The sequence below is a fragment of the Cupressus sempervirens genome, chromosome 9 (genome assembly GCF_028749045.1).
Source record: "Cupressus sempervirens isolate cs-2001-9-10 chromosome 9, ASM2874904v1, whole genome shotgun sequence".
Classification (NCBI taxonomy): domain Eukaryota; kingdom Viridiplantae; phylum Streptophyta; class Pinopsida; order Cupressales; family Cupressaceae; genus Cupressus; species Cupressus sempervirens.
The window spans coordinates 50,275,544-50,302,611 of NC_143126.1; the positions used below are offsets into that span (position 1 = coordinate 50,275,544).

At 36.3% G+C, this 27,068-nt stretch overlaps 1 protein-coding gene across 3 annotated transcripts in view; it reads right to left on the reverse strand.

Moving 5' to 3' along the window:
- The window catches only part of LOC149537562 (peptidyl serine alpha-galactosyltransferase), a 107,959-nt gene that overhangs the window by 67,745 nt on the left and 13,146 nt on the right, over window positions 1–27,068 (reverse strand). For all 3 annotated transcript variants that reach the window (XM_089798966.1, XM_089798965.1, XM_089798964.1), the window contains exon 4: window positions 17,387–17,630. In XM_089798966.1, the coding sequence (XP_089655092.1) occupies window positions 17,387–17,630 (244 nt within the window). The remainder of the gene's footprint in view (window positions 1–17,386; window positions 17,631–27,068) is intronic.

A 27,068-nucleotide genomic window follows, 5' to 3' on the forward strand; every position in this document is an offset into this window, starting at 1 on the left:
GATTTTTGTGGGTGTCATCCCCACCCCAGTTTTACCTTCTTATTCCTAGAGGGTTTTTGGGTTACCAAATCTTTGTGTTATGTGTTGATGCATGATTTCATTTTATGTTTGTTTATATGTTTACATGCATGCAAATTGTTTTTCAGATATGTGTTAATGAGGGTTTGAAAAGATAAAAATTCGTACTTCTGATTCACCCTCCCCCCCCCCCCTCTCTCAGAAGTACTCTTCCCATTTGAACATTCCAACAATTGGTATCAGAGCACTGGTTCTCACAAGGAGAAGCCTAACAACTTGGAGAAAAAAGTCAGAGATGGAAGTCTTCAAACTTGGGAAGATCATTGACAATCAGGTGATTGATGTGCAACTAGCTCTACACAAAGTAGAGGAAGCCAGGAAGGAACTGAGAAAATCCTTGAAAAGAAGAAAGGAGATAGCCATAGTTGAAAATGACATACACTACAAGGAGACTAACACCTCACAAGTATTTTCAATGGAGATTCCAAGGAATTTGATGCAGCAATAGCAGAATTAATGGAGAAAAACAGAGCACAAGCTGAAGGAATCAGACTAATCAAGCTTGAACAAAAATCACAGGCTATAATGCTTTGTGAAGTGATTGAACAAAAGAAAAGAGCTATTGAAGACAAGACCATGGTAGAAGACGAAAAAAGAAATCTCATCAATAGGCTGGAAGAGAAGACAATTGAATTTGGAAAGATTTCAAACATGCAGTTCGACACCTTAAGCCAGATGATGAATGCTCATCATGAGCTAAACATGAAGGATATTGAGATCTCCACCTTGAAGATATAGAATGAACAATTGCAGAATGAATTGAAGAGAGAAAAGGAAATAGCAGAAAGTTACAACAAACCCAATGAGGCCATCAAATACTTTGAGCAATTGTTGAAATCACCAAGGGCTAGTAATGACACTACAGGACTTGGCTACATCAGCACTGAACAAGGAGAATCATCCAAGGCTGCAGAAGAAAGAAGCAACAAAGGTAAGAACACTAAACCTACTTGTCATTTATGTGGTAAAAAGGGACATACCTCTGATGTATGCAAAAGCAAGAATAGTTATCAGCATGATAAGCCTACAAATGCAAATTTTTGTCACAATTGCAAAAGGCATGGACATTCAACACAAGACTGCAGAACCAAGACCATGAGGACACCAAGATTTGAGAGTCAATGCTACAATTGCAAAAAATATGGACATAGAGTATTTGAATGCAGATCAAAGCCTATGTGGACGCCTAATCAGCCTACAAGAGGAATCAATCATGCACATCACTATAATTGGGACTACAATACCAGGTATAGCTGTCACTATTGTCAAAAGTATGAAGACATCCCTGAAAATTGCATAAGGACACATTTCAAGGGAAGTTACAGCAGGTGGCTAAACCAAACCACATGTTTTAGTTGCTTGAAGATTGAACATGTCAGCAGAAACTGTCCAACAAAGGTCAAGGCACCCAAGACTGAAGTTAACAAGGGCAAAGAAAAAGTTGATGTGGAACACATCAAAGAAGATATGAAGAAGACATGGCAGAAGAAAGATGGACCAAGCACATCCAATAGAGAGGTCACTTCACCCAAGAGGTCAAGTGATCACACCTCATCAAATTAAGCACTAGAAAGGCACATGGGGCTGATACATATAAAGATGTATCATACATCAGCCCAAAAGAACATAGGAGCACTGCAAAGAAGAAATTTGCATAAGTTAAGATGTCAGGATAAAAGTTCGAAGATGATGTCGAGTTACCTTTGGCTGCCTAGTAAAACTCCAGTACATGTCGAGTTGAACAGTCTAGTAGCTGCCGAGTAAGACTTGACAGTGGCTATCGAGCAATCAACAAGATCAGTAGATGCCGAGTGAAATGAGATAGTAGCTGCCGAGTGAATGAAATAGAGTTGATGCCGAGTTGGAAAATCCTTTGGAAGCCGAGTGACAATTGTAAGCACAAATGCAATAAATGCTCGGTTTCAAGCCTAATAAAAGTGAAAATCGTTCATTTTTTATCATTCGAACAAAGAGCAAAGATGAGCAGAGCGATTGAGCGATTTCCCAGCAATCAAAAGGCGATTTGCAGTGATTCAACAACAACACAACTCCATTCCATCGATTTACCAGGTATTTCATTCAAGTGTCGAGCCACGTAGAATTTGAAAGTTTATTTAATTTTAAACACTAGTTTGAAAAGATGGCATCTAGGTCAAAACCTACCAAAGGGAAGGAAATTCATGAAATACAACTAGTCAGCAATGAAGTTAGACAGCCAGAATTTAGACCCATCCTAGAAGTCGCTTATAAAAATGATCCCGCTAGTGCTCTATCCTTAATTCCTGATAAAGTTGTTATGGTCCAAGATGTTCGAAAATGTTATAATTGCAAAGTTGGACCCATAGGAGATTTGGAGATTTTTAATGCATTTGATAAACTCTGTGAAAACGGGGAACTTAAAGATGAATTCTCCATAGTTGAGAAGAAGGGTCTGACCAAAGCCCTAGTTTTCCTTATTGTCTTCAAAACGGAATGGATACGCATTGTGTTGAGTAGAATCTATGATGGAGCTTTTTGGTTAGAAACTGGGCCAGTAAAGTTTACAAAGAAAACTGTACATAGGGTTACTGGTATTCCAACCCTAGATCGGCCAAAGACCCTAAGAAGTGACAAAAAGGAAGCCATAGAGAAGAATACAGGGGCAAAATGGAATAATAGGGGAATGACAATAGACACCATCACAGAAACCCTACTAGATTTTGCTGTGAGAGTCATATCACACAAATTCTATCAGTCAAGCAGATCAAATAGTGTACCATGTATAGCAGTGGATGTTGCTTATAAATTGGTGAAGAAAGATCATACATATGATCTTGCAGAGCTCATGTTACAGCAGATCAATGAAAATCTGGGAGTTATAAGGAAGTCTAAGGGAGCCCAATGAAAATTTGGCTCAGTTTTGGTTTGCATGTTTTCCTACATTATGAAAGAATTCCCCTTAGTAGGCAAGGTGAAATGGGATCCAAATAAGACCATTGTTGACCAAATAAATGGATTCATTGATCAAATGGGTGAGAATTTTGATGCCCAAATGACTAGCTATTTTGAGGACTTCAAGAAGTCCATGAAACAAAGAATGAGGATACAAGTCTCGCTGGTTGAGAAGCATGAAAAGGACATTTGTTTTCTTGTGGACATTAATTACATGTACATACAGGCAGTCATACCTAGAGTAAGATGGCTTAGGCCACTAGGTTATGAACTTGATATTGATCAAGCCTCAGCTGCAATAATAGCTCTACTTGCAAAGGAAATTGATAAAATTGAAAAACATTTTGGAACCTATGACGTTAAATCAAGGGTGGTAACAGACCTCAAAATAGCCACAGCAGTGAAAAAGAAGGATAAATTGGTCAAGAAGATCAATAAGAAATTTGGTGTTGAAGAGGCAGGTACAGCAGAGGAAGAGGAAGCAGATGAAGAAGAGGAAGACAATGAAAATGAAGGAGATGAGCCTGAACAAGAGCCTCTACAATTGACACAAGGCTTAAGTGAGGATAAAGAGGAAGGTGCCGAGGAAGAAGAAGTCGAGGAAGCACTTATCAGAACTAAAGACACCAAGAGGAAGGCAAAAGCTCCACGTGCTCCTCAACCCAAAGCTAAGAAAGTGGCAAAACTTGCACCAAAGAAGCTCACTACCAGAGCCACCACCAGTGAAACAACACAAAAGGCAAGAGAAGAGGCAAATAAGAAGAAGAAAGCCACCAAGAAGACTAGTGAAGAGTCGAGAAAGAGAAGAAAATATGTGGCTCAGCCTGAATCTGATGAAGACAAGACAGAAACAGATGATAACAGTCAATTTAAAGTGGTAAGTCATCCACCAAAGTCTTCAATTGATAAATTATGTACAAAGATTAGAAATGATGACTTGAAAGATTTAAAGAATTTAGATTTTAATAAGCTCACAAAGGAAGAGTAAAATAAATTAGAGGGATCTGTGTATGCTATGATGGCTGAATACAAGCACACACCTTTAGAGCTAGATGGCTCAATGCCCAAGGAGTTGTACAAAATAGTAGAAGACAAATGGTATTTTTGCTTACAAATGGAGAAGGAAATAAGAGAATCTACTTTAGCAAGATTGTTGCCTCATTTGACTAAGGGTCAAATAGCTAATGCAGTTAAGAGGCATAATAATAGACTTACTCCAAAATATAAGGCATTTAGTATTTTACAAAATAAAATTGAAGATGTAGTCAGGAAATCCACAAGATTGTGGAAAATAATATACAAGAAAATTGATGATGTCTTTGATGAAGAATCTAAGGCAAAAGCAAGTGCCGAGAAAAAGGAAATGAAAGAAACAGGGAAGAAGGAGGAGGAAAAGAAGGTACAAGAGAAGAAGAATGAGGAAGAGAAGAAAGATGAAGAGGAGAATAAAGAGGAGACAGAGGAAGAAAAGGGTGCAGAAGAGCAGCAAGAACAAAGTGTGCAAGACACACAACTATCACCTCCTAGCCCTCCTCATGCCACCATCACACCTGCAGAGATTATCAAGATCAAAGATGTTATTGACACTTCTAGTCAAAACATTAATCCATTAACTACAGAGGATCTAGCAAAAATCATTGACCAATCAACACAAGCAGCTAGACTATGTTCAAGCCCAATGCTGGTCAGTGTTGATGAGTTGCAAAAGGCAGTAGCAAAATCAAAGGAAGTCAAGGTGCAAACACAAGAACCACCTTCGACCATTCAAACTACTGGAATCCTATTCCTTCCTCCACCATCTCCACCAAAAGAAGTTACAGATGCACTTCAAGTGCCGAGTGCAACAGCAGGGGAAGACAAAGAGAGAACTAAACAGCCAGCAAGCACAACCCTAGCCAGTGATAGTGAAAAGTAGAAACAAGCTAAAGAGAAGGAAGAGACAAGAGATGAGGAGCAATCTGCAATACAAACTTTGGTTGAACGACCCAAAACAAGTACTCCCACTCAAACTCTTCAAAAGCCGAGCACTAAAACGCTAGCATTGCAAATTAGAACACCAGGCTCGAGCTCAACGAAAGTAGCCAAGAAACTTCATTATGGAATTCCTGAGCTTGATGAAGAAATAAAGATACCCTATTATGAATCTAGCACTCTCACAGAAGAAAAGATGAATGAGATACAAAGTGCATTGGATAGAAGAAGGAGACAAGAGGCACTTAGAAAGGATTATAAATACAGGCAAGCATTAAATGAAATCAAGGACATATTCATGGATGCCTTCAGCCTACAGTCTCCAGATGAGTCAAGACCAATTATAGAGCAACTATCAGATATAGTTGATCAGGTGAAAAATGAGGACCATGACACCAACACCAAACTAATGGAATGGTCAGAGAAGAAGTTCCAAGGTAAGGTCAATCAGAAGATATCAAATTGCCTTCATTTTGGGACAAGTTGACCTGGCTAAGAAAATAGATAAAGTCAAAATTGTACTTGGGAATATATTCTCCCTTTACAACAAGTGTGATTTTTTCAACTTCACACAAGAAACTAGCCAGAAGATATTGAGCTTGGAAAGAAATCTAAAGATTTCTAGTATGCAACTCCCAACCAATCCAGCTCAGAGTGAGAAGCATTTTGCTCAAATACTTCACACTCAAAGGGAACTAGCTATATTAATGGCAAAGGAGGCTAATATAAAAGCCAAGCTAATGCCAATTCAATCCTCCATCACCTCTCACTTGGAGGTACTCCACAAGGAGCAAATGTATGCAGAGACAATCCTGAAGAAAGATCTAAATCTTTCTACACATGAAGGACTTGTAGACCTAGCAGCAAAGCTTGCAATCTAGCACAAGTCATTGGATATTGCATTAAACAACTGGGATGCAGCTCTGAAGACACTCCTGGAGGTTAACAGCTCATTTTTGGCTAAACATGGTATTACTCCATAGAACCGTTTGACATCAGTGTCAAAAAAGGGGGAGATATATTATAGGGGGAGTAATAAGCAAAGGAGGAGATATGTAGATACTATAGGTAATTACCAAATTTTGACAAATTTTGATCATTTTGAATACATTCTTTCACTCCATTCTTTCATTCATTTTGAGAATAAAGTGGAATGATTGTAAATAGCCAAAAAGGGGGAGACAAGGAATAAAGGAGTGAAGGAGAGATGTAAAATTTTGGTAATCACATGGAATACAGGAACATCACACAGATCAAATACAGCATACAAGCTCAAAATGCAGAAACAGGTCAAAGGACAGAGAGGATCAGGCACATTGGCACAAAATTTCAATTTCAAAGGCATAATCAACTCAGGGGAAGTCATAAGGTATATTGCTACTCACAATTTTTGAAATTTTGCATGTAAGTCAAGCAAGTAAAGAATGTACTCAATAAGGTTAGGATCACCAATGCATAGTTAAGTGTTTTTGACACTCATGTCAAAGGGGGAGATTGTTGGTCAAATAAATAGTATTGACAAATGAGTGTCAACACACTTAACCATTTTCACTATGTATGCCGAGTACACAATAGATGCCGAGCCAAAATTTCAATAGGTGCTGAGTCACAGTTAGTGCCGAGCAAATCACAATGTAGTATGTGTCGAGCACTACAGGAATTGTTTATGTGCCGAGTAACAGAATCATTCAGATGCTGAGCAATTCAGAACAACATATGTCGAGCAACATAGGATACAACAGGTGCCGAGCAAACCAGAAAACATAGTTGATGCCGAGCAATCCAGAAACAGTATGTGCCAAGCATCAATAATATTTCATGTGCCAAGCAACGCAGGATCAGCATAAGAGTTTGTATTGGCACAAACTAAGATGTGAACCGTTTTTGGAGCTGACTTAGAGAAATTTTGAAGGAGAAAAAGGATAAAGACGAATCATTTACATTCCCTATGCAATCTGCATGCAACCAATCAAAAAAATGGTGAAGGCATGCAACCAATAAGAAAAATGCAAAGTATGAGCGGGAATTTGAGATTCAATATGGATCGTAGATCCATACCTAACCCTAAGTCTTCACATTCTTTATAAGGAGAACGAATGCACCATTGCATGTGTGGAAGAAAATAGTATAAGGGGAAATTATAGCAAAATTTCAATGTGAAGAGAAAAGACTTAGAGGAACAGAGCAGCAGTTTCATATCAAGTTGATTAGAACAGCACAAGGGACAAGAAGAACATACAGAGATCAAATCAAGCAAGGATCAGAACAAGAAGAGCAGATCTAATACCTGAACCCAGCAATTTGAGATTGCGTTCAGTCAAGTCAAATGTTCTAATACTCTCTTACAATTGTATTAGAGGTTGAAATCCCATGTTGATAGGCTAGCTTAACAGCTAGGTAGGAGAACCTTTGGAGAAGGTCATGAAAATCCTATGTATTAGGTGGGTTTAACAACCTATTGTAAATCCTTTAACAGGGTGACACTTCATGTAAGTGTTTGTAAATCCTCTAACCAGGTCACTATTGACACAATGTAAAGCCTTTAACAGGGCAGGCCTTTCACAAGGCAGACCGTTAGAAGTGGTTGAACATTGATTGCTGTAGTGATTTTTGTGGGTGTCATCCCCACCCCAGTTTTACCTTCTTATTCCTAGAGGGTTTCTGGGTTACCAAATCTTTGTGTTATGTCTTGATGCATGCTTTCATTTTATGTTTGTTTATATGTTTACATGCATGCAAATTGTTTTTCAGATATGTGTTAATAAGGGTTTGAAAAGATAAAAATCGGTATTTTTGATTCACCCCCCCCCCGCTCTCAGAAGTACTGTTCCCATTTGAACATTCCAACAAGCTAATGATTCCCAGGTGTATTAAAAGATTATGAGCATTATGCCCCTTCACACCTCTTCACCATTATTGGCTACATTGCCTGTGACCCAAGTGTATTAAAAGATTATGAGTATTCAGCCCTTAATATCTTCCATCATGAGTTTGTGACATATTATTCTTGAGAACAGCATAATCATACAAATTCATTTTGTATTTAGAAACTCTCTTTATGGAATACTACTCAACTGGATGTAAAGGTATTATGAAGAAGTTCTTTGTAAGTCTTCAAGATTTATTCAACAATTTAAAAATATAATCATGAAACATAGACATAAGAAGAATTTCTGATCTTAGCCAACTACTATAGATTTGCATTTATAAACTTGGAAGGTTAATTCATGACCTGAAATGTATTCTTTAGAGAACTTGAATCTGTTCAGCTCCCTCTTAGTTTTCTTCAATGCTGATCCTCCATATTTAAGCCAGAATCACTTGTTCGGCTATGTGGGTATTGCTCAATCTGATCAAGTTGTCAACAATGGCAAATCGCAGAAGACTCAATGGCGGATTGCAAATGTTTCAAAGTAGATTGCAACGACGTTTTAAATGGCTGATTGAAAAACGTATCAATGCAAATTGTAAGATGTAACAAGCAGGGATGAGTTGGTAAATGAACAAGAAAAATCTGGATTGTAGCAAGGAAGGTAAAATTCGGGCACCAAGAAGAAAGACGTATTGCAGAGATGAAGAGTTCAGGTACATAGCACATCGGCTTTCCATTGTTGAAATTGCAAATATTATCACAGTTATGAAATCCGCTCACACACACCACAACATAGAAAAGAAAGGTCGGGAATGCTAAAATATAACTCGGTGAAAGAATATATATCATGCCCAACTCCTCTCACAGCTTCCATATAAAGGAATGAGCCATGACTTCTTGGCTCCCATCGATCTAAAAAGATTATAACCGATTCACAATTCCAAGTAATAAATCGATTTATCATGCCAAGTGTTAATCGGATAAAAGCAAAGAATATTAAAATGGAAAGAATAGAGTTGGAAGATCATAATTCGAATATATTATAATTCGAATGTTATTATAGTTCAAATATTATTATAATTTTATATTTATATATGTACATGTAAATATATTAATGGGGTGGCATCACTTTTATTAAATTATTATAATATAATGGTGTCATTTCATTTTTTTATATCTATATGTATGTATATAGATATATCTATTATAATAATAAGGTGAAATATCATATTAAATCCTTTGAGGTACGTTTTATATTTTAACTCAATTATTTATATTTTTCAAATTATTTATTTAAATAGCTCATGCGGGTTTCACAGATGTATCCTCTTTCAAGTTGCTAGGTCCTCATCCCATCTGCCCAGTGATGGTGATGCTCCTGTCCCTAATACTTTTCTGACAATGCTTCCGCCCTTTCGACATGTTTCCTGCAAGGAAATTCTCCGTATTTAAATCATATTATCATAACAAGTTATAAATAATCATAACGGCTAACCGCCCATTCAATTTCATGAATTTGTGATAAATAATTATAACGACTAACCATCTTATCATTTCACAGGATTATAACCAATTTAACTGTCAACTGACTTCATGTAAGCCTCAACGGCTATATTTTAAATTATGTCAAAAATTGGGATGTAACACACCGAGCCAAGCAAGTAGAGAAAAAGAAAAGGATCTTGCTACAAATGTGGTAGCCAATGTGGATATTGAATCAACTTGTGCAATCGTGGTCACAATAGGTGGTGTCTCCGTCTAAAATGGCAACTAGACTCGAATTGTAGTGGGTAACCTCGGCCATGAACTACTCAAATTGCATTGAAGTGGTATCTATCATCACCATGGACGAAACTGTCATAGAGGGGATAATCATGGAGTATGTGTCAAACACACTCAAAACTTTGATATTGGTCTACTAGAAGGATTATAGGAGCAGCTAAGATGGGTAGAGCTTGTGTTATCAAAACTAAGTCAATAAGAGGAGGTACCTACTCCATGGAGAATGCATCCATGGTTGTATCCAATGGTGAATCGGTATCTCATCTAGGACAGAAGAAGAGTTCGAAAGTGCAGTGGCAACTGACGTGTCTACAGAAGGAGGTGCCATTAGAGTAGTCTTTGTTGATTGTGGTGGCAACTCATCATCACAGGAATAATCTGGATCTTTTGAGTTTTCAAAGTCTTTACCTCAAGTACCCTCCCTATATCCTTACCTCCTTTGATTGTGAGTTATGGAATGGACGCAATCAGAGGCTTTGAGGTTGAGGTAGACGTGTCATCCTTACCTTCACCCTCAATTTTGAACCTCAAACCAATTGGACCAACAGAGTCCAAGACTTTCCCCGGCTTGATTTTGATGCGTTTAAGGCCCCTTCTCTTCAACTAGATGTTGGTATTAGCAAGGATGTATGGTTCGCCTCTAAAATACCCAACTCACATGTATGTGATGTTAGGGAGTTGTAGAAACGGGCAGCCATATTCGTTCACCTTGGTCCATGCCTCACCCAATGCTTGCTTCTTTGAAAGTTCCTTATCAAATAAGCACATGTAATGCCCATAGAAGGCATCATGTACTCTCTTCTAATTTAGACTAGCCCTTAAAGACAGCTGATCATAGTACTCCCCACACAGGCACTAAAATTCAATCTCCCTTCGTAGATAGTCCTAGGAAAGAACCCACAGAAGCAGCAATGTACATCAAGTAGGAATTCATGTAGAATATCCCAATAGTAGTGACTTAGAAAACTGCTCACAGACACAAAGGACATCACTAATCATCTCTCGACAAAAGATATTTTGTTTGGTTCTAACGTTGAGAGAGATGTACTGTTACTCCTATAAGCATTCATGTGTTGTCATTAGTTCAAAAAGTATGGTCAGTGAATGTTAGAGAGATAGATCGGTGAACATGGTTACTAAGCCAAAGTATAACTACCGAGTACAGGAAGGAACTGAGTGAAGTATGATTAAATAGAATGACAATCGAAAGCAATTGTTGCCAAGTGATACAAGCAAATACATATTGACCAAGTGAAGGTTTAACCGAGCGAGTATGGTAACCAAGCAATGTTATTACCAAAGGACAGCATCGTAACCGAACAAGCATGAGAGGCCTTACCGAGCTTGATGGGATGGACATGAATATAAGCATGAGGCATTACCGAGCTTCATAAGATGGACATGAATGTTTGTGAATTCACTAAAATCAATGTATTTTGATTCTACTAAGTGAGGAATATTGTTACCTAAATCGAGGAAAAGATTTGAAGAGATTTATTGGCAAGAGATATTTGATTATTGATGATCCAAATACTAAATACAAACCAATGAAATAAAAGAATGATAAACATGATGATAAGGATGAATTTGAAACGTAGATCTTGATTATAATGCGAGATCCAGAAGTTTCTAAACCCTAGTTAGGTTATACATTGCGGAGGCAAAAGATTGCTATATAAGGACATATCTAGAACAGATTAAGAATTGTTGAGATGTTGAGAGTATTATGAGACAAGGTTATGTTGATTGAATGATAGAGTGAAGAATCTATTGCAGAGCATAGTTACCGAGCAATGACAAAGGAAGAATTGGTGACATCAATCACAAAAGGTGATATATTAGTACTAAGCATAAAGGAGATCGAATAAGCAAAGCATGTTACATTTCAATCAAATCACTACTGTTACTTTCTTACCATTGTAGTAGCAAAATCTCCTAACCGAGTGGACTCAACAGTGCTTTTTTTGTAAATTTCTTAACAGGGTGCACACTTTAAGAGTGTTGCAAAATCCTTGCCAAAGGTAGACTTTAGCAGGTCTATTTCTAATATGTATTACTTCTAACAGAGTAAGTCACCAGAAGTGACATCATTGTATGCCCTAACAAACAAGCTTTATGCTGCAATAGTGAAGGATTTGTGGGTGTCATCCCCACTGCAATTTTCCCTCTAACCAAGGGTTTCTACGTTACCAAATCATTGTGTCAATTGTAGTGATCTGATGATGTGTTTATGTGCTTATGATGAAGTAGATTAAATGTTTACTTTCATTTCAGTATATGAGATTATGGATATGTGTGCAAATGTTAATCAGGAGGGCAAGAAATTGTTAAAGGTCAAAAGTTTTAGAAGGTACTGATTCACCCCTCCCTCTCAGCACCTCACCTATCCCTAAATTCTAACATGTACTTGTATATCCTAGGCTCAAAAGTGTTAAGAGCCTTTGAGGCCCTGCAATGTGGCTAAGTTGTGTGATGAGATCATTGATCTCCTCTTTTAAATCTGTGTGACCCACTCCCTTTGGCCATCTTACGAGGTTTGGCCTCTTGTTGATCAGCTACTTATCATTTTCATATTGATGCAATATGCAATGTCTTCATTCTGTTTGTCTAAAGCCTTTTACTTTGAGATGTTGGTGACTAATGGAGCAAGAGGAACTCAAAAGATTCTATCAATAGTCTCAAGATCTAGAATAATGATAGTGTTTCCGTCTTGATTTCTGATGGTTCTAGATGGATGATCAAAGTTTTTGGCACAAGAAAACACGAACTCCAATTCAAGGGCAGCCATGGGGAAAGTGGAAACCAAGTGTAAACTACTCTGCTTTATGTAGATCATGTCTTTTGTTACTGCAACATCCACTCTTTTGAGGAAATCATCCATGTCCATATGTGAAATATCCATGTCCTTGATGTCTTCACAGTATGAAGTAACTTGTGAAGGAGGAATGGAGTTGTGGTATTGATCATACTGCTATTTCATTTTCTTCTTTTCTTTACATTTGGTTGTTACAGTTTCTTCTAACATACTGTGAGCGCACATAACTGTTACACGAAAATTCCAAAAGGTAAGAACATCTTCATGGGATGAATCCATTGCACACTCTTCAATGCATAAGTATGATTTTTGGGATGTTATGTACAAGGAGAATGACTGTGATTTTTCGGACAATGAGCAGATGAATGGGTTTGAGCTCAAAATGGTCACTTATATGGTGGGAAAAACCCAAAAACGGATTTTTAGAAGGTGATTGCATATGTGGACAGCAAGTTTTACGAAGGAAGAATGTGTGAAAGATAAATGTTATGGCATCTACTTATAATGGGGATTTGTATTTCCATTATTAATGAACCGGCAAGCAACTACCAGCATGAAGTTTAAGTCACGTGGTAGCAGTAGGATAAGTACGGATAAGGAACAACGAATGCATGAAAGTGGGTTTTTTTTAATGCATTTGCATGTGCATGTCAATGACCTTGCTTTTCCTCTTATACTCTAATCAAAGAATGGGGTTTTTTAAATCCCGAGTGCATATGCAAGCAAGATGAAGTACTACTTGTGCAACTTTGATAAATGAAGACGAAAGATAAAAGAGTCAACTCATAAATTAAAACATGTGCATATCGGAAAATGAAATGAAGGATTTGCAACCATTAACAAGAACAAATTATACATACAACAAAAGCCCTAAGGTAAACACAAGAAAATTTACCTCTTCACCAAAAACATGAGAAGAAGTCTTTACAAATCCTTGAGCAAAATCAGAATCAAATCCAAAAGAATTTAGGATTTAGAAAAGAAAGTCAAAAAGAGGATTATATAGGCTTTGAATCTTGACTCAATCCTCTCGAAATAAATGCATTTTGGAGTCTAGATTTGTTGCTAGAAATATGTGCACAGTAGAGTTGAAAAATCCCTAAAAATAGCAACTGTTTTGAAGCATTTAAACCTGGAAATTGTTTGAAGAAATGCCAATGTGCATAGACAACCAAAAATGGTGTCTAGGGCATCAAAATGCGAGTTTGATGGATGCAAAACAAGCTGGAATAGGCAGTTTTGCACATAGAAACCTTCCTTGAAACCCAACGTTGAGATTGAATGTAAATTTCTGCTCTCAATAAGCCATTTTTGGCCAAAACGTGCCCTGGGAGGCTGTTTGGAGGAGATTGTATATACAAAACAATATGCATTTGCATTGGAAATCGCCGCCAAACTCTAAGAAGTCCAAACACATGGAGAGAATGCACAAAAACATGCTTTCCCAACTCAAAAACACGTGCTTTAACCTTGACAATTGTCATCCAGCAATAAACACTTGAGGAAGAGATTAAAAATGGGTTTTTCAATGCAAAAAACGTGTTTTTGTATCCAAAATCGCCATACACTTGTAGGCATGAAAATGGGATTCTTGTGAGAAAAAGCATGTAAAAATAACATGCATTCTTCTCCAAAATCATCGTCCAAGTCTTTGATAGGCAAAATGAAGCTTATAAGGCTCATTAACGGACTTTTCGAGTTGAAAACACATGCTTTACCTCTAAAAATCGCCACCCATGTGCTTTTAAAGGCAAAAAATAAGACAAAAACATAATAGCGTGCTTTTTGAGAGGAAAAGCATGTGTTTTTGGGTTCAAAAGCGCAACCAGTTCTTTAAGTCATTAAAGGCCGATTTTTCAAAGGTAAAGGCATTTGCCTTTGGGTTGAAATTTGCCACTATAATGTTTATAATAAAGGGCTTCTTATATGCAAATGCATCTTAAAACCCCACTTACACATGTTAAGATATATGTTTTTGAATATATTTTTTACTTAACATATGTATTTGCATTTAAAAGTCCACCTTTATGCATTTGGGACCTAGAATTTATTGATAGTGGAGCTTTATGAGTGATTTGCATTATGACAGCATGCAATGTTAAACAAAAACCCCAATTTAGTGCATTAAAGTGTCTCATGATAATATATTTCTATGTAACTATAGTTTTAATGATATAAATATGCAATTGGACTGGAAAAACCCACCTTCGCACATAAAACATTAAAACTATATTCAAAACTTCTTAGAATGATGTGAAATTTGAAAATATGGTTCTAAACCCACTTTACATATGAATAACATTTTTATTTTGTGCAATTATCAATAAAAACCCACATTTGAAGGATGTTTAATAAGATGTAGTTAGGCCGAAAAACCTCACCTGCAGCATGCTTAAAACCTTAATAACTCGAGCTAGACAAATCTGTTTGAAACCTAAGATAGCTCGAAACGAGTGAAATTCCAAGGGCTATAATCCTAGGGCAAAAAAAAATTAAAAAATAAACACAAAAACAAGAAAAGACTTGAAGATTGCCAAAAATCAAGCAATTGCAATTAAAGAAGTTAAACTCATCCTGACATGCATTAAGATGATTAACATGATGAAAACCTATCAAAAACAAAGTTTTGAAGACGTGAAACTCAAGCCAATTCAAGGGATGACGAATTACTTTTATGATGCATCAATCAAAACATCAAAGTTCAGAGGTAACACCTATGAATCCATGAGAAAATTGCATAGGGTTGCCTCAATTTTGTGATGTCAAAATTGAGGACCATAACTTGCAGTAAAGTCTCCATGCTTTGGTTGTCTTGGTTTGGCTCAAAAATTGTGTCTTAGAACTCTGGTATCAACTGCTAATTGAGAGATTAAAAACTCAGAAGTGTTATGAATGAAATTTTCAGGTTGGTTGTATGTTTAAAAAAGTTGTTTTTGGTATTTTACCCATTGTCTCAAGAAAAGTAATGGGGTGGTGGACTTGTTAGCTAATGAAGGGATTACTCAGTTGCCTTTCACAGTAAAAGTTAGCGTAAAATCATCTGAATGGAGGGATTTACAAACTCCTAACAACGAACTCACCTAAGACTCAGAGAATTTCAAAATTGGATGCTAGGAGTTTGGTGCAATTATCACCCTTCGAGGTGTTACTCATAGCTTTTCTGATTTTCCCTAACTTTCACTTACCACCTCAATCTATTAGTTAAGTTGTCACTGGTTATTATTATTTATTTTGGTTTAGCTTTTGAGAAGTTGTTAACTATTTTCTTTCGCATGTGATTGGCATGCACACAGGCCAATCTTGGGCTCATCAGAAGGATATATGATGTATTTCGAGGCATCGACCAAGGTGGAGTTCTACAAACCAAAAATTTTGAGGATTGCTTCATTTAGTTTTTTCAACAATGTCTATTTTGTGTTGCTTTATGTGTTGCCACTATGGAGAGAGGAAAGACAATCAGAGACTCTACCTATGTTGGGGCAATCTCAGACTGATCCGAATTAAGAATTCAGACTAAAATGCCTGGTGCAAAATCTGCAGTATTGTGATTTAATTGAAAACAATCAAAATTCAACAATTGATTTTTGCAAGACAAAAGGTGACCCATTCCATTCGAAATTGGAGTTTATACAAAATTCATGGATCCCAAGAATCACCAGTATCCCTTGGAAATGAAATGAAAACTTCCACATATTATTTAATTACAAAATAAACTCTAAAAACTACTAAAACTATGAAATTTTATATAAAAAGTTATGTCTACTCGTAGCTCAAAATCACAAACCGTCAGCTTTGTAGGAAAGATCTCCAAGAGTTCTATATCAGTGCTGGAAGGTTTTAGCGAAGTGCTACACCTTCCTAATGGTCCTAAAGCCCTGAAATGCCTCAAAGACCTCTGAAAATACAAAATACCAAAACATAGAAAATACCAAAGAAATAGATTTCGGTATTTTCCCATTTCTGCTTGTGCCAACATCCTCTGCATCAGCCTGAACTGTGTTCTGATCACAGACTTTAGGTTATGGAGAACATTTTGCATTCTGGATATAAAATGTCAAGACAGGAATATGGATATTGTTAGAGAGGATGTCCCAGCAATACAGGGGTGCAAAGGACTAAAGCATCCAGTGCTTAGAGTTTTGTAAAGAATTAAACTATGCATGTGAGAGATGTTGTGCTTAGAGACAGAATTATTTGTCAGGTTCTCTTGTTGGAGAACGATTTTCTTATTGTCAAAAGCTTTGATGAAGTGATGGAGAACCAGAAGGTATGCAATGCTGCTATTGTGTAAAGAAGGTGAATGAGCTTAAAAGATTTTCACAGTGACCAAACAGCGAACGGAGGTCTGCTTTTGCCAGGATTTGGTTCTTTATATAAAAAAAATATTTGGGTAGCATTGAGAAATGGACCCTAAGAGATTTTCAATCACTTTACAATGCACTCACTTCTCTGACAGGTGTCATGAGGGCCACCCAGTATCTGACTATTAATTGACCAATCCTTTGTCTGAATTGAGGTTATTTTTTTTGTATGCTGATTCCAGAGTATTTTTGTTTTATTAAATTGAGCAGTTTTATCTCTACTTTAGCTGGATCTGTTTTTGTGACTTATGTATGCCTCAGTTTTCTCCTTGGCATGGGCCCCTATAGAACATACACTCTTCTATCAGGACAAAAGAAGCATTATTAGAAAATACATATAATTGACCTTTCAAAACAAATATGAGGACATATTGTATTCAAATGAAAAATCATAGGCCTACTATTAGACCTTGGAAACTGTGAGATGGAAGAATCATTCCATAAATTCTCAACAAGGACAAAATGCTACCTGGACAAGTATATTGGAAAATTGAACAAATACCATGCACAATACACAGCAATAACAATTTCCAGCTTTTATAAATAAGACTTTAAGAAAGACCCAAAGTGACTTACATCTGCAGCACCAAATGAGTAACCATACATCTCACTGATCCATCCCTGAGCAAAAATGTCCCCAGTTATGTTGGTCCCCCAGTGAGCACGATCTCCTCTAACTTCTTCTGTTTTTGAAAGCCATAATGGTGCTAAGGATCTTAGATCATCAATATGAAATGCAAGCAGTCCGCCAACTTTGTCACAATATTCTGGGTGCTTTGTGTGCAGCTGAGCGAGAATGTTGTCACATCCAATCAGATACCTGAACATCTCATCCAAGAGATTTTTTTATGAAGGTAAACTTCTTGTGCCATATTTGGAAAAGCAATTAATAGGAAAAATATCAATTAGCTTATGGAACCTATAAAGCAATGGCATAAAACATACCAGAACCTGATTTGAAAAATCTCAGAATCAGGATGAAACTCTATTCTATATTAGAATTATACAAAAAAACATGAATACTACAAATCAATTTGTTGATTGCAAGGAAGTAAGGTAAACATTTATTATCCAAATTTTCAACTTTCACTGACGATTCATGAGTATATGAATCCCTTGGCAATATTTTATCTCTCCTTCCCACTTTTCCTTTCTTACTTCTTCCTTCTATCATAAACAATTAACAATTTGTTACGTAAACAATTTCAGCAGACTGAAGAGGACACTTACATAAACAATTTCAGCAGACTCAAGAGGACACTTCCACTACATTTTACATGTTAATTTTAGCAACCACATTTTTAGACTTTTGAGAGAATAGGAATGACCTTAAATCCTCTCTTGAAGTGGATAAGATGAAAGCCCAAGTCAAGGTGCAATACTAAATTTGAGAAAATATCTAATCCATATGCAGCCCAAGGAATGTTATAAATTATAATACATCCATAAGAGTTGGTTACTAATCATAGAGTTGAGACTGTGACTTAGAGAAAAGTAAACACTTGACAAGCTGTTTTTTGACTTGGTCCCTAAGGCAGTTGAAATACTTGGGAAAACTCAGCAATTTTAAAAACATGCGATATCTGAAACATGTTCTTAATGTTTAACTTTTCTTTTTCAACTTTTGAATTGACTTTCCATATGTTGGCAGGCTTAGTCAGGTCTGACAATCAAGATTCACAAGTTCAGTTTCAGAAAACTTGCAAATCTTGGTCATCAGACTTGTCTGAGTCAATGAGTAAAGGTTGCAGAATCACAAAGCCTGACTTGCACTCATCTCCATCACTTCTTACCAAGAGGTGGCAATTCTCAACAATATGGTACAAATAAGTAAATTCAAGAAACTATCTCAAGCACATTTATAGCTGTTCAAATCAAATTTCAGCCTATTTCCATTGGGCCCAGTGCCAATGTCTTGTATCATTTCAGAAAAAAATTCAACTCCTCAAAAAGATCGCACAGCGCAGCTGTTTGAGATGATTATTTTTAACAGATTAAGTAGGAAATATTACTGATTTTTTGCTTGATTTCACCTAGAATTTTTGCCGGTACCCACAACAGTTGAGTAGGTGATTGTTCTTTAATAAAACCATACACTTGCTATTGTCGTTAAGTATTTGCTAATGCTGTAATCTTTCATGACCCTAAATCAGATCACAGCCTCTACTATTATAAACTGAAGCAATAACAGTTAAATGGAGGCCGACCTTATTAATAAACCTAAGCACTAGCAATCGAGAGGAGGAGCCATCCAAGTTCAAATAGCCATTCAATGTAATGAGCTGGCCTAGTCAGAAAAAAGAAAAGATAGAAATTCAATTAACGGCCGACTACAATTTCTTATAGGCAGTGCCCAGCTTTGAAAGAGTGCAACTCTTACAATGGCCGGGGGTGTTTATGAAGAGATGTGGCCCCGTCCACTCGAAGATCTAAATAGGAGTACGAATCAATTGGGAAAGGATCAAAAATGATGGAATAATCAATTGATCATGATAAGCAAGTAAAGAATTAAGAATCATAACCAAGTAAGGGTGGAAAATAAATAATATTAAAATCCCAACAAGATTGAAGATAAATCTATGAATATAATAAAATTATAGCCATATTTTATATGTCCATGCTACAACAATATTGGCAGCAATTAAAGATCTTTGTAAGTGATCTAAATGGATTCATTTAATAATCTATTTAAAATTTAGCCATAAGGATTATGAATAGGAAGGGTGGCAAGCCTTCAAGCTCCAAGACCAAGTGTGTCTCCCAAACCTTCTTCCTCTTTTTGCAAATTGAAAGGAATTTTTCCCCCAATTTAAGTTATTTAAATATCTTTGTTAATTGACCGCCTTGTCATGCCACATTAGCAGTAGGTGGTATTATATGGTTTCATTTTAAGAGATCATTATGCTGTTCAATTTTGTAATGTCCCCTTCTCCACGCTTGGCTTTTTGGCGCCTTGTTGGTCTATCTTTCCATCCAGATAAGCTAACAGCATTTATTCTGAGGATGCCAGCCAGTCACAGGATCCTATTTGGTTTCGTTGGGGAGATATTTAAGTGGGGAGCTTCCTATAGTTAAGTCATTTTATTTTATAAAGTTGATTTATAAAGTTACCTTATGACTTAAAGTCATTTTATAATAGATGTAACTTAAGTGACTAAAAGACGAAAAAATGACTTTTATCCCACATTACCTAGTTGTGGGTATCTCCACTCGTATCGAAGTTATAAAAGCAAAGAGCTACATTGGGATTCACACTATGAAATGTGATATTATTCAAAATATAAGCAAGTTGTTTAAATGTGACTAGCTTTCTTAAGGAAAAAACCCCTTGAGAAGATTCGAGGGGCTAGACATAGCCCCAATATCTCGTGGACATAACACACTAATCCAGGTATAATCATTGCAGTACAATGCATATATTTCAGTCAAATCTACCATCAATAGCATGAAAGAATAAGTGAACATTTAGTTGTCATTAGTAAGGAGCAGCAGCAAGTCTAGGTACCCAATACAAGCAGGAGAGAGAAGTCTATTATAGCAGACACGGCCAAGAGAGTCACCGTATACGCATATGCGTGGGAGTTTGAGGTTTGGTAGAATCTCTGATACAAGAATGGCATTGAGAGAAGCTATGGTAGGTAACTCGCAGGGAGTGTAACCCAAAGGTGGAATACAGGTGACACCATTATCAGGAGAGGCCATCACAGACTATACCATCTGTCATACCAAGCTCGGAGGGTCTAAATGCGATGGACAAAGGCAGCTAGCTGGGCACCAAAAGACTTGACCACCATCCACAGACAAGCACATAGCGAGGGTAAGTGAGAAGGCCGTATATAAAGAAGGAGGCCGCAGACTCAGGTTCATACGCAGAGAGACAGAGAGATAGAGAGAGCCTGAGAGCAAATGTGAGTACAGGAAGGACATCGACGTTGATGCTTTCAGACTTAAATTCTTTAAAGAGTAGACTTAGGGGGAACCATATAAATTGCTAGCTCATTGCAGGTGCATCTAGGTTCCATAGTTACATTTTTTTTGTGTTGTATTCATGAATGGTAATTTTAATGTTCAAAATTTAAAATATGGATGTATGACTCAGTCAATAGTTAACTCTGCACATTCAGTAGCAAACAAATCAATGTAGTCGGCCAGATGTGTTTGGTGAATGATACAATTTCAAAACTATTTCCTTCTGAGTTTTCATTATGCATTTGTTCTTTCTTAATTATATTGTTGCATTGTTGGAGTTCAAATCCTTACAGTGGTATCAGAGCCACAAGACCTATGATTTGTGGGTAAGTTATTAAGTTGTAGGCTCGTCTAAACAGGAAAAATGTCAAATAGGCATGAATAGGAAACCTTATAAATTTAGTCAAATCTGACCTGAACAAGTAGGGTCTTCATATTAGATTGACATTGAGGACAGTTATACAATTGATGAGGAGCTAACCTTTGGGACAAGCTTACAGGTTGAACAAGTTGAACAGGTACAAGTCCTTCAAATGGCATACGAGGGGAATGAACAAGAACAGGAAGTGAGAGAAACCTTGCGGGCTATTAGAGATGGACAGAATAACATCGCTACTGGACTTCAGCAGCTTACAGATGCTATGCAGCAATTAGCTCTAACTCACAAGAGAGTATTGAGTCATCACAATGGAGGTGGTTGTGTGGCAGGATCACCCGGAGCTGCCAAAGCCCCCACACGGAACACAGACAAGCCACTAATGCCCATTTTTGCTGAGAATAATGCCGAGGAAGAAGTAGCACAACTCGTGGCACCAGGCTTACATTCGGATAATGTTATCAATATGTACGATGAATGGGATTTGTTCCCTAATCAGAATATACAGAGCTTGACCTTTGCTCAATACATGAATCAAAAAAGGGAGACAGGAAGACCACAATAGGACAGGAGGCCTAGGGCATAGAATAGGGACTTGAAGCATGCCATGAACAAGTTATCTCTTCCCACTTTTAATGACAGCAGTAAAACATCCGCTAGAGCTTGGATTCACAAGCTAGATACCTACCTGACACTTAAGCCCATGTCGGAGTCAAAAACCATTAGATTCGCCACAATGCATTTAGAGGGAGGAGCATATGATTGGTAGCATCATGGGCTAGTCACCCAGGATCATGGTCTCATTACATCTTACAAGATTTTAAGCCCTAAGTCGATCACCCATTTGACAGGATGGACATTGAGGTCTACTATAGGGATTTGGCACACTTGCAACAAGGTGGATCTCTAGATGATTTTACTGATGAGTTTCAGCGGACCTCAGTGATGGTACCGGATATTACAGAACAGTGTAAGGTAATGTTGTTCACTGAGGGTTTACAGGACAAATTAAGAGGTTTGGTCAAGGTCCTTAAACCAAACACTTTGGATGATGCCATTAAGATCGCACATGATCTAGACTCATGGTTACATCCCAAATTTTGACCTAATTTAAATTTATTTATATCCATTGGATTGAATGGATTTTCTTTCATAATCATGTGAAGAGAGTGGTTAAATATATCCATTGTATTCATTATGTTAATTGTTTAATGATGATGGTCATTATCCATTGTTTGTCATGTGATGATTAGCAGTTGCTTGATTTTGGAATTATGGTTAATAATTAAATTCCTTATCTACATTAAATGTTATTATGGATTTATCATGGAACTTGTTATCATTGTGGAAATGTTGCATGGGTGATTGTAGGAGAAGGTGAAGGGGAAAAGCATTGCTAAAGGAGATCAATGGAATGGGATACTAGCTTAGTCCAATTATTGGGTTGACAAACATGATCTTTAATTGCCTTGGTAAGGACCTAGCGAATTAAACATCAAGGTACAATCAATGGACCCACATGAGCTATTAAATAAACATTTAAAACATTAAATTATTTTAATTAAAAACAATGCATACCTCAAATGGTTTTTGATTGACTTTTCCACCACATCATTGTAACATACATTTATGTATGTGCACATAGATATAGGAATAAAAGTGACATCATAATATTATTTTTATAAAATAAATAATATGATGCCACCTCATAAGTACATCTACGTGCAAGTAGATAAATATATTATAATTATCCTTAATTTATAACCTTCAAATATTTTTCTATATTTATTCAATTTCTTGCTAGAAACTGAAATGCACATTTGGCATATTTTATTGGCGATCAAGAAGCCAAATCTCTTCTTTATGAGTTACAGCTTCTTGGAAGCCAAGAGGATATCAAATACTTCTTTATATTATGAAGTCGTGAGAGACCATGAGCATTATTATTCAGGACATATCTCTGCATTATTACACCCGATATCCCTCTACATATTTCCTTGTCGTGATTTACCATTTCATATATATTTCTTTACTGAAATGAAGCACATAATTAGGAACCGCACTAAGTCTGCAACCAAAATTTTTTCTATGAAGAAGGCTGATTGAGAGCATCCAACCAAGACTCAATTATATTTCCAGATTTTACCAAGTTATGTGGTTGCCCCATATCCCAGTGACTGTAATATGTTTTATTTTCAGATATTACTGCGTTTTGAAATTACTGCAATAAGATATAGTTCCAAAATATGTTGTAAATCATCTTTGTTTAAATATCATTGGTTAGTCCCTCTTTAGGACAAAACTGGTTGAATGTCAAAATCAAATGGTATTTATTCTGCAAGTCTTAAAGTTACATTTCTCAGATCACAGAAATATGATAAGCTAGAAACCTATAATATTCTTATATCAATTGAGGATCAACAGAAAGAGCTGGTTGCTCTAAGATGCAAACACCTAGGACTCACACGGCTGTGTAGCCAAGGAAGAGGTGAAGAGGTGAGATAGAAATATGCAATAACATGGAAATAAGAATCAAACATGACATAACAATTCTAAATTATTTTTAAAAACAAAATCATTTAATAGCTCATGCATGTTCATACTTATTGTTCCCCTATTGTCAAGTCGAACAGTGGTGATCAGGTCATTGAACCCATCCGGAAACCTTGGCCAAGGTCGTTAAAGGCATGTTTGCTATCTATAATCACTTGATGTCAATAGTGTCACTTATTGTCAATAGTGTCACTTATTCAGACATGTCCATCCAAAACTATGAAAACATTCTAAACATTGGAATACTCAGGTGGCTGGACTAAAAGTATCCCAAGCTTGATCCTGAGGTAGGTAGGGCCTTTCTATTCAATAGATTGTGTGGGGATGAATATGGTCCAAGGTTGGGAGGTTAAGCCTAAGTCAATGCTTCTACTCTTTTTCGAAAACCGAGGCTTGTACAACCAATTAAAGACTCACCAGTTACTTCTCGTATTTCTCATTTTTATTTCATGTTAATGCATTTACTTTACTTGTATGCAAGGAAAGATAGTATATCATTATTTCAGATATATCAATTGATTGTTATTACCGTTATTTCAATTAATCATTATTACAGTTGTTTCAGTTGATCATTGTTACAATTATTTCAGTTGATCATTGTTACAGTTATTTCAGTTGATCATTGTTACAGTTATTTTAGTTAATCATTGTTATAGTTATTTCAGTTAATCATTATTACAGTTATTTCAGTTGAACGTTATTACAGCTATTTCAGTTGGGTTTTGTTATCTCGTTAGTAGTTAAAATCAGTTAATGTCTCATGAAAAGAAATTCAAGATATTTTGTTTCAATAATTAGTTGTGGAAAACTCTTTCTAGATCACTTTTATTTTGTTATGAAAATCCATTTGTTACATATGGTATTAGAGCGTTGGGTTCAACACTGAGCATAGGGAACACTATTTTTTGGTAAACCTGAAAATTCTTAGAATAAATGTACAGGATGCAAGTACGTAAAACACCTCGCAAGAAGGCACGACATCCCATCTTCTTGTACTTGATTAATAACATGCCAAACTTCGATTGCACTTATTGTTCCATGCCTCAAGACAATGAAACCCTAAAACAAGCTTTGAAACGAATGAAGAAGGAAAGAGTCAAGTTGATTCCTGCTAGTGAAACAGCATATAGAAACAAACTAATTCAAAACTGGAACGTTCATCACAACAATTCTCTTATGCACTTCCATAGATCTTGGATAGTGTGGGATATATACAAATTTAAATTAGAATTGAATGCTAAGAAGCAAAATTTAGATTCCATAATGTAAACATCCTCAAAACAGAAAATTTTTTGTAAATAAAGGCTGCTATAAATGCAGCACGGAAGTATTAAAGTTGATTAAATAAATTGGTTTATTCATGTGCTATATCCACTTGCAAACTCTTTTAATTTGTTGAGTCATGCTTAAAATATATATATAAACAAATTGACATAAGAATCTTGTAATTTCCAAGTTAAACCAGTAAACAAACAAAATGAGTAGCAATGAGAACGTTGCAGGTTATGAAATGGTCCATGAAAATAACCCACAATCATCCACCGATTTGTTACTTCAAATTTTGCAAGAAATGCAATTGAAGTTGGATAATATGGAAAAAAGAATGAATGAGATGGCTGTAAAGTTCTGCTAATTCTTTGTTCTTGAATCAGACTTATAGTTCAGTTTTAAATGGTTAAGAATGATCTTCTTAATAATATGTATATTCAGATTGCTTGAAGAAGATATCACTTATCTTCAATGCAGGTCCAATCCTCTTATATTCAATCTTGAATGATTAAGAATATCTCTGCTTTATAATTCGTAGGAAGTAGAATACTTAGAAGAGCAGAGTGTTGTGTGTTTTTGTGTGTCTTCTAAACTACATTCACAACCCAAATATATATCCTATCTAGAGGGTATGTCCCTCAAGGGACATAACCCTTACCTTGACATTGATCATAATTAATCCTAAGTCGGCGACTTCAAGAAACTCATATTAGGATTAACAAACTAAGTATTAGTTTAGTTAAACACAAAACAAAAGCATCTATTGGAAATCGTTGACACCTATAGGAAAGGCATAAATATGTATTAATTGCCAATCATTGGATATATTATTCATAAGAGAAGGTACGGTCTGTACTGTCAAACCTATAGGATTATCTAGGTTATATTATTAACACTCCCTCTTAACCTGATAATCCTACAGAGAGATATCATATCTAACAACACCAATACAGATGTTTAAGCAAGAATTAATACTCTATATCTGTCTATCTCTTCTTAGTATATGGTATCATAGAACACATGATACAAAGTCATATTGTTAAACCTGTGATATGACAAATCATTGCTACTAGTGATAAGACACATGTTGTGACTCATAGAAACTGGTATTTCTATATCACAATGAGATCCTGAATTTAAGATCTACCAAAATACAGGATAAACCCAGAGAATTCTAAGATTCTTCATTTATCCAATTTGTGACCCATGAACATAGCAATGTCAACATCACAATATGATCTAAAACTCATCTGGATCGTACAGTAAAATCTATTGTTTAGTACATTATCTAAGAGATCGTCATCTCTCATAATGCCTTTTACACAAGTATTCATTATTTCAGAGATCGTCACCTCTTTAAATAATGATTACACATGGTGGAGCCCATAACAATCAATAGCCTGACAAAAATAAAATTATTTTATTGATAATCAAAAGAGTACAAATGGATTACAACTCAACCATACCAAGTCTCCTCCTGAAATGTTCTATCTTTACGCTAGATAGAGGTTTGGTGAGTATGTCTGTTGTCTGATCTGCAGTGCAAATGTATTCCAATTTTACAGAATTCCTATCTACCATATCTCTTACATAATGGTAAGGAATTTCAATATGCTTGGACCTATCATGGAAAACTGGATTCACTGAGAGCTTGATGGAACTCTAATTATCACAATGAATAATCGTAAGATTCATGGCTTGCCCAAATAATCCCACAAGTAACTTCCTTAGCCATATTGCTTCTTGGGAGGCCATCGTTGCTGCAATGTATTCGGCTTCTATGGAGCTCTAAGCTACTAAAGACTGCTTTTTGCATATCCATGAAATCATAGCTAATCCTAAACTGAAACAGCATCCTAAAGTGCTTTTCCTGTCTTTAACACTTCCACCCCAATCTGAATCGGTGAATCCATGCAAATCTAAAGCAACTTTCTCATATTTGAGTCCATAATTAAGAGTGTCTTGTAAGTATCTCATAATGTGTTTAACAACAACTAGGTGAATCTCCTTAGGTTCACACATAAACTGACTTAAGGCATTAACAATATAGCAAATATCAGGTCTTGTATTTAATAGGTACATACGGGACCC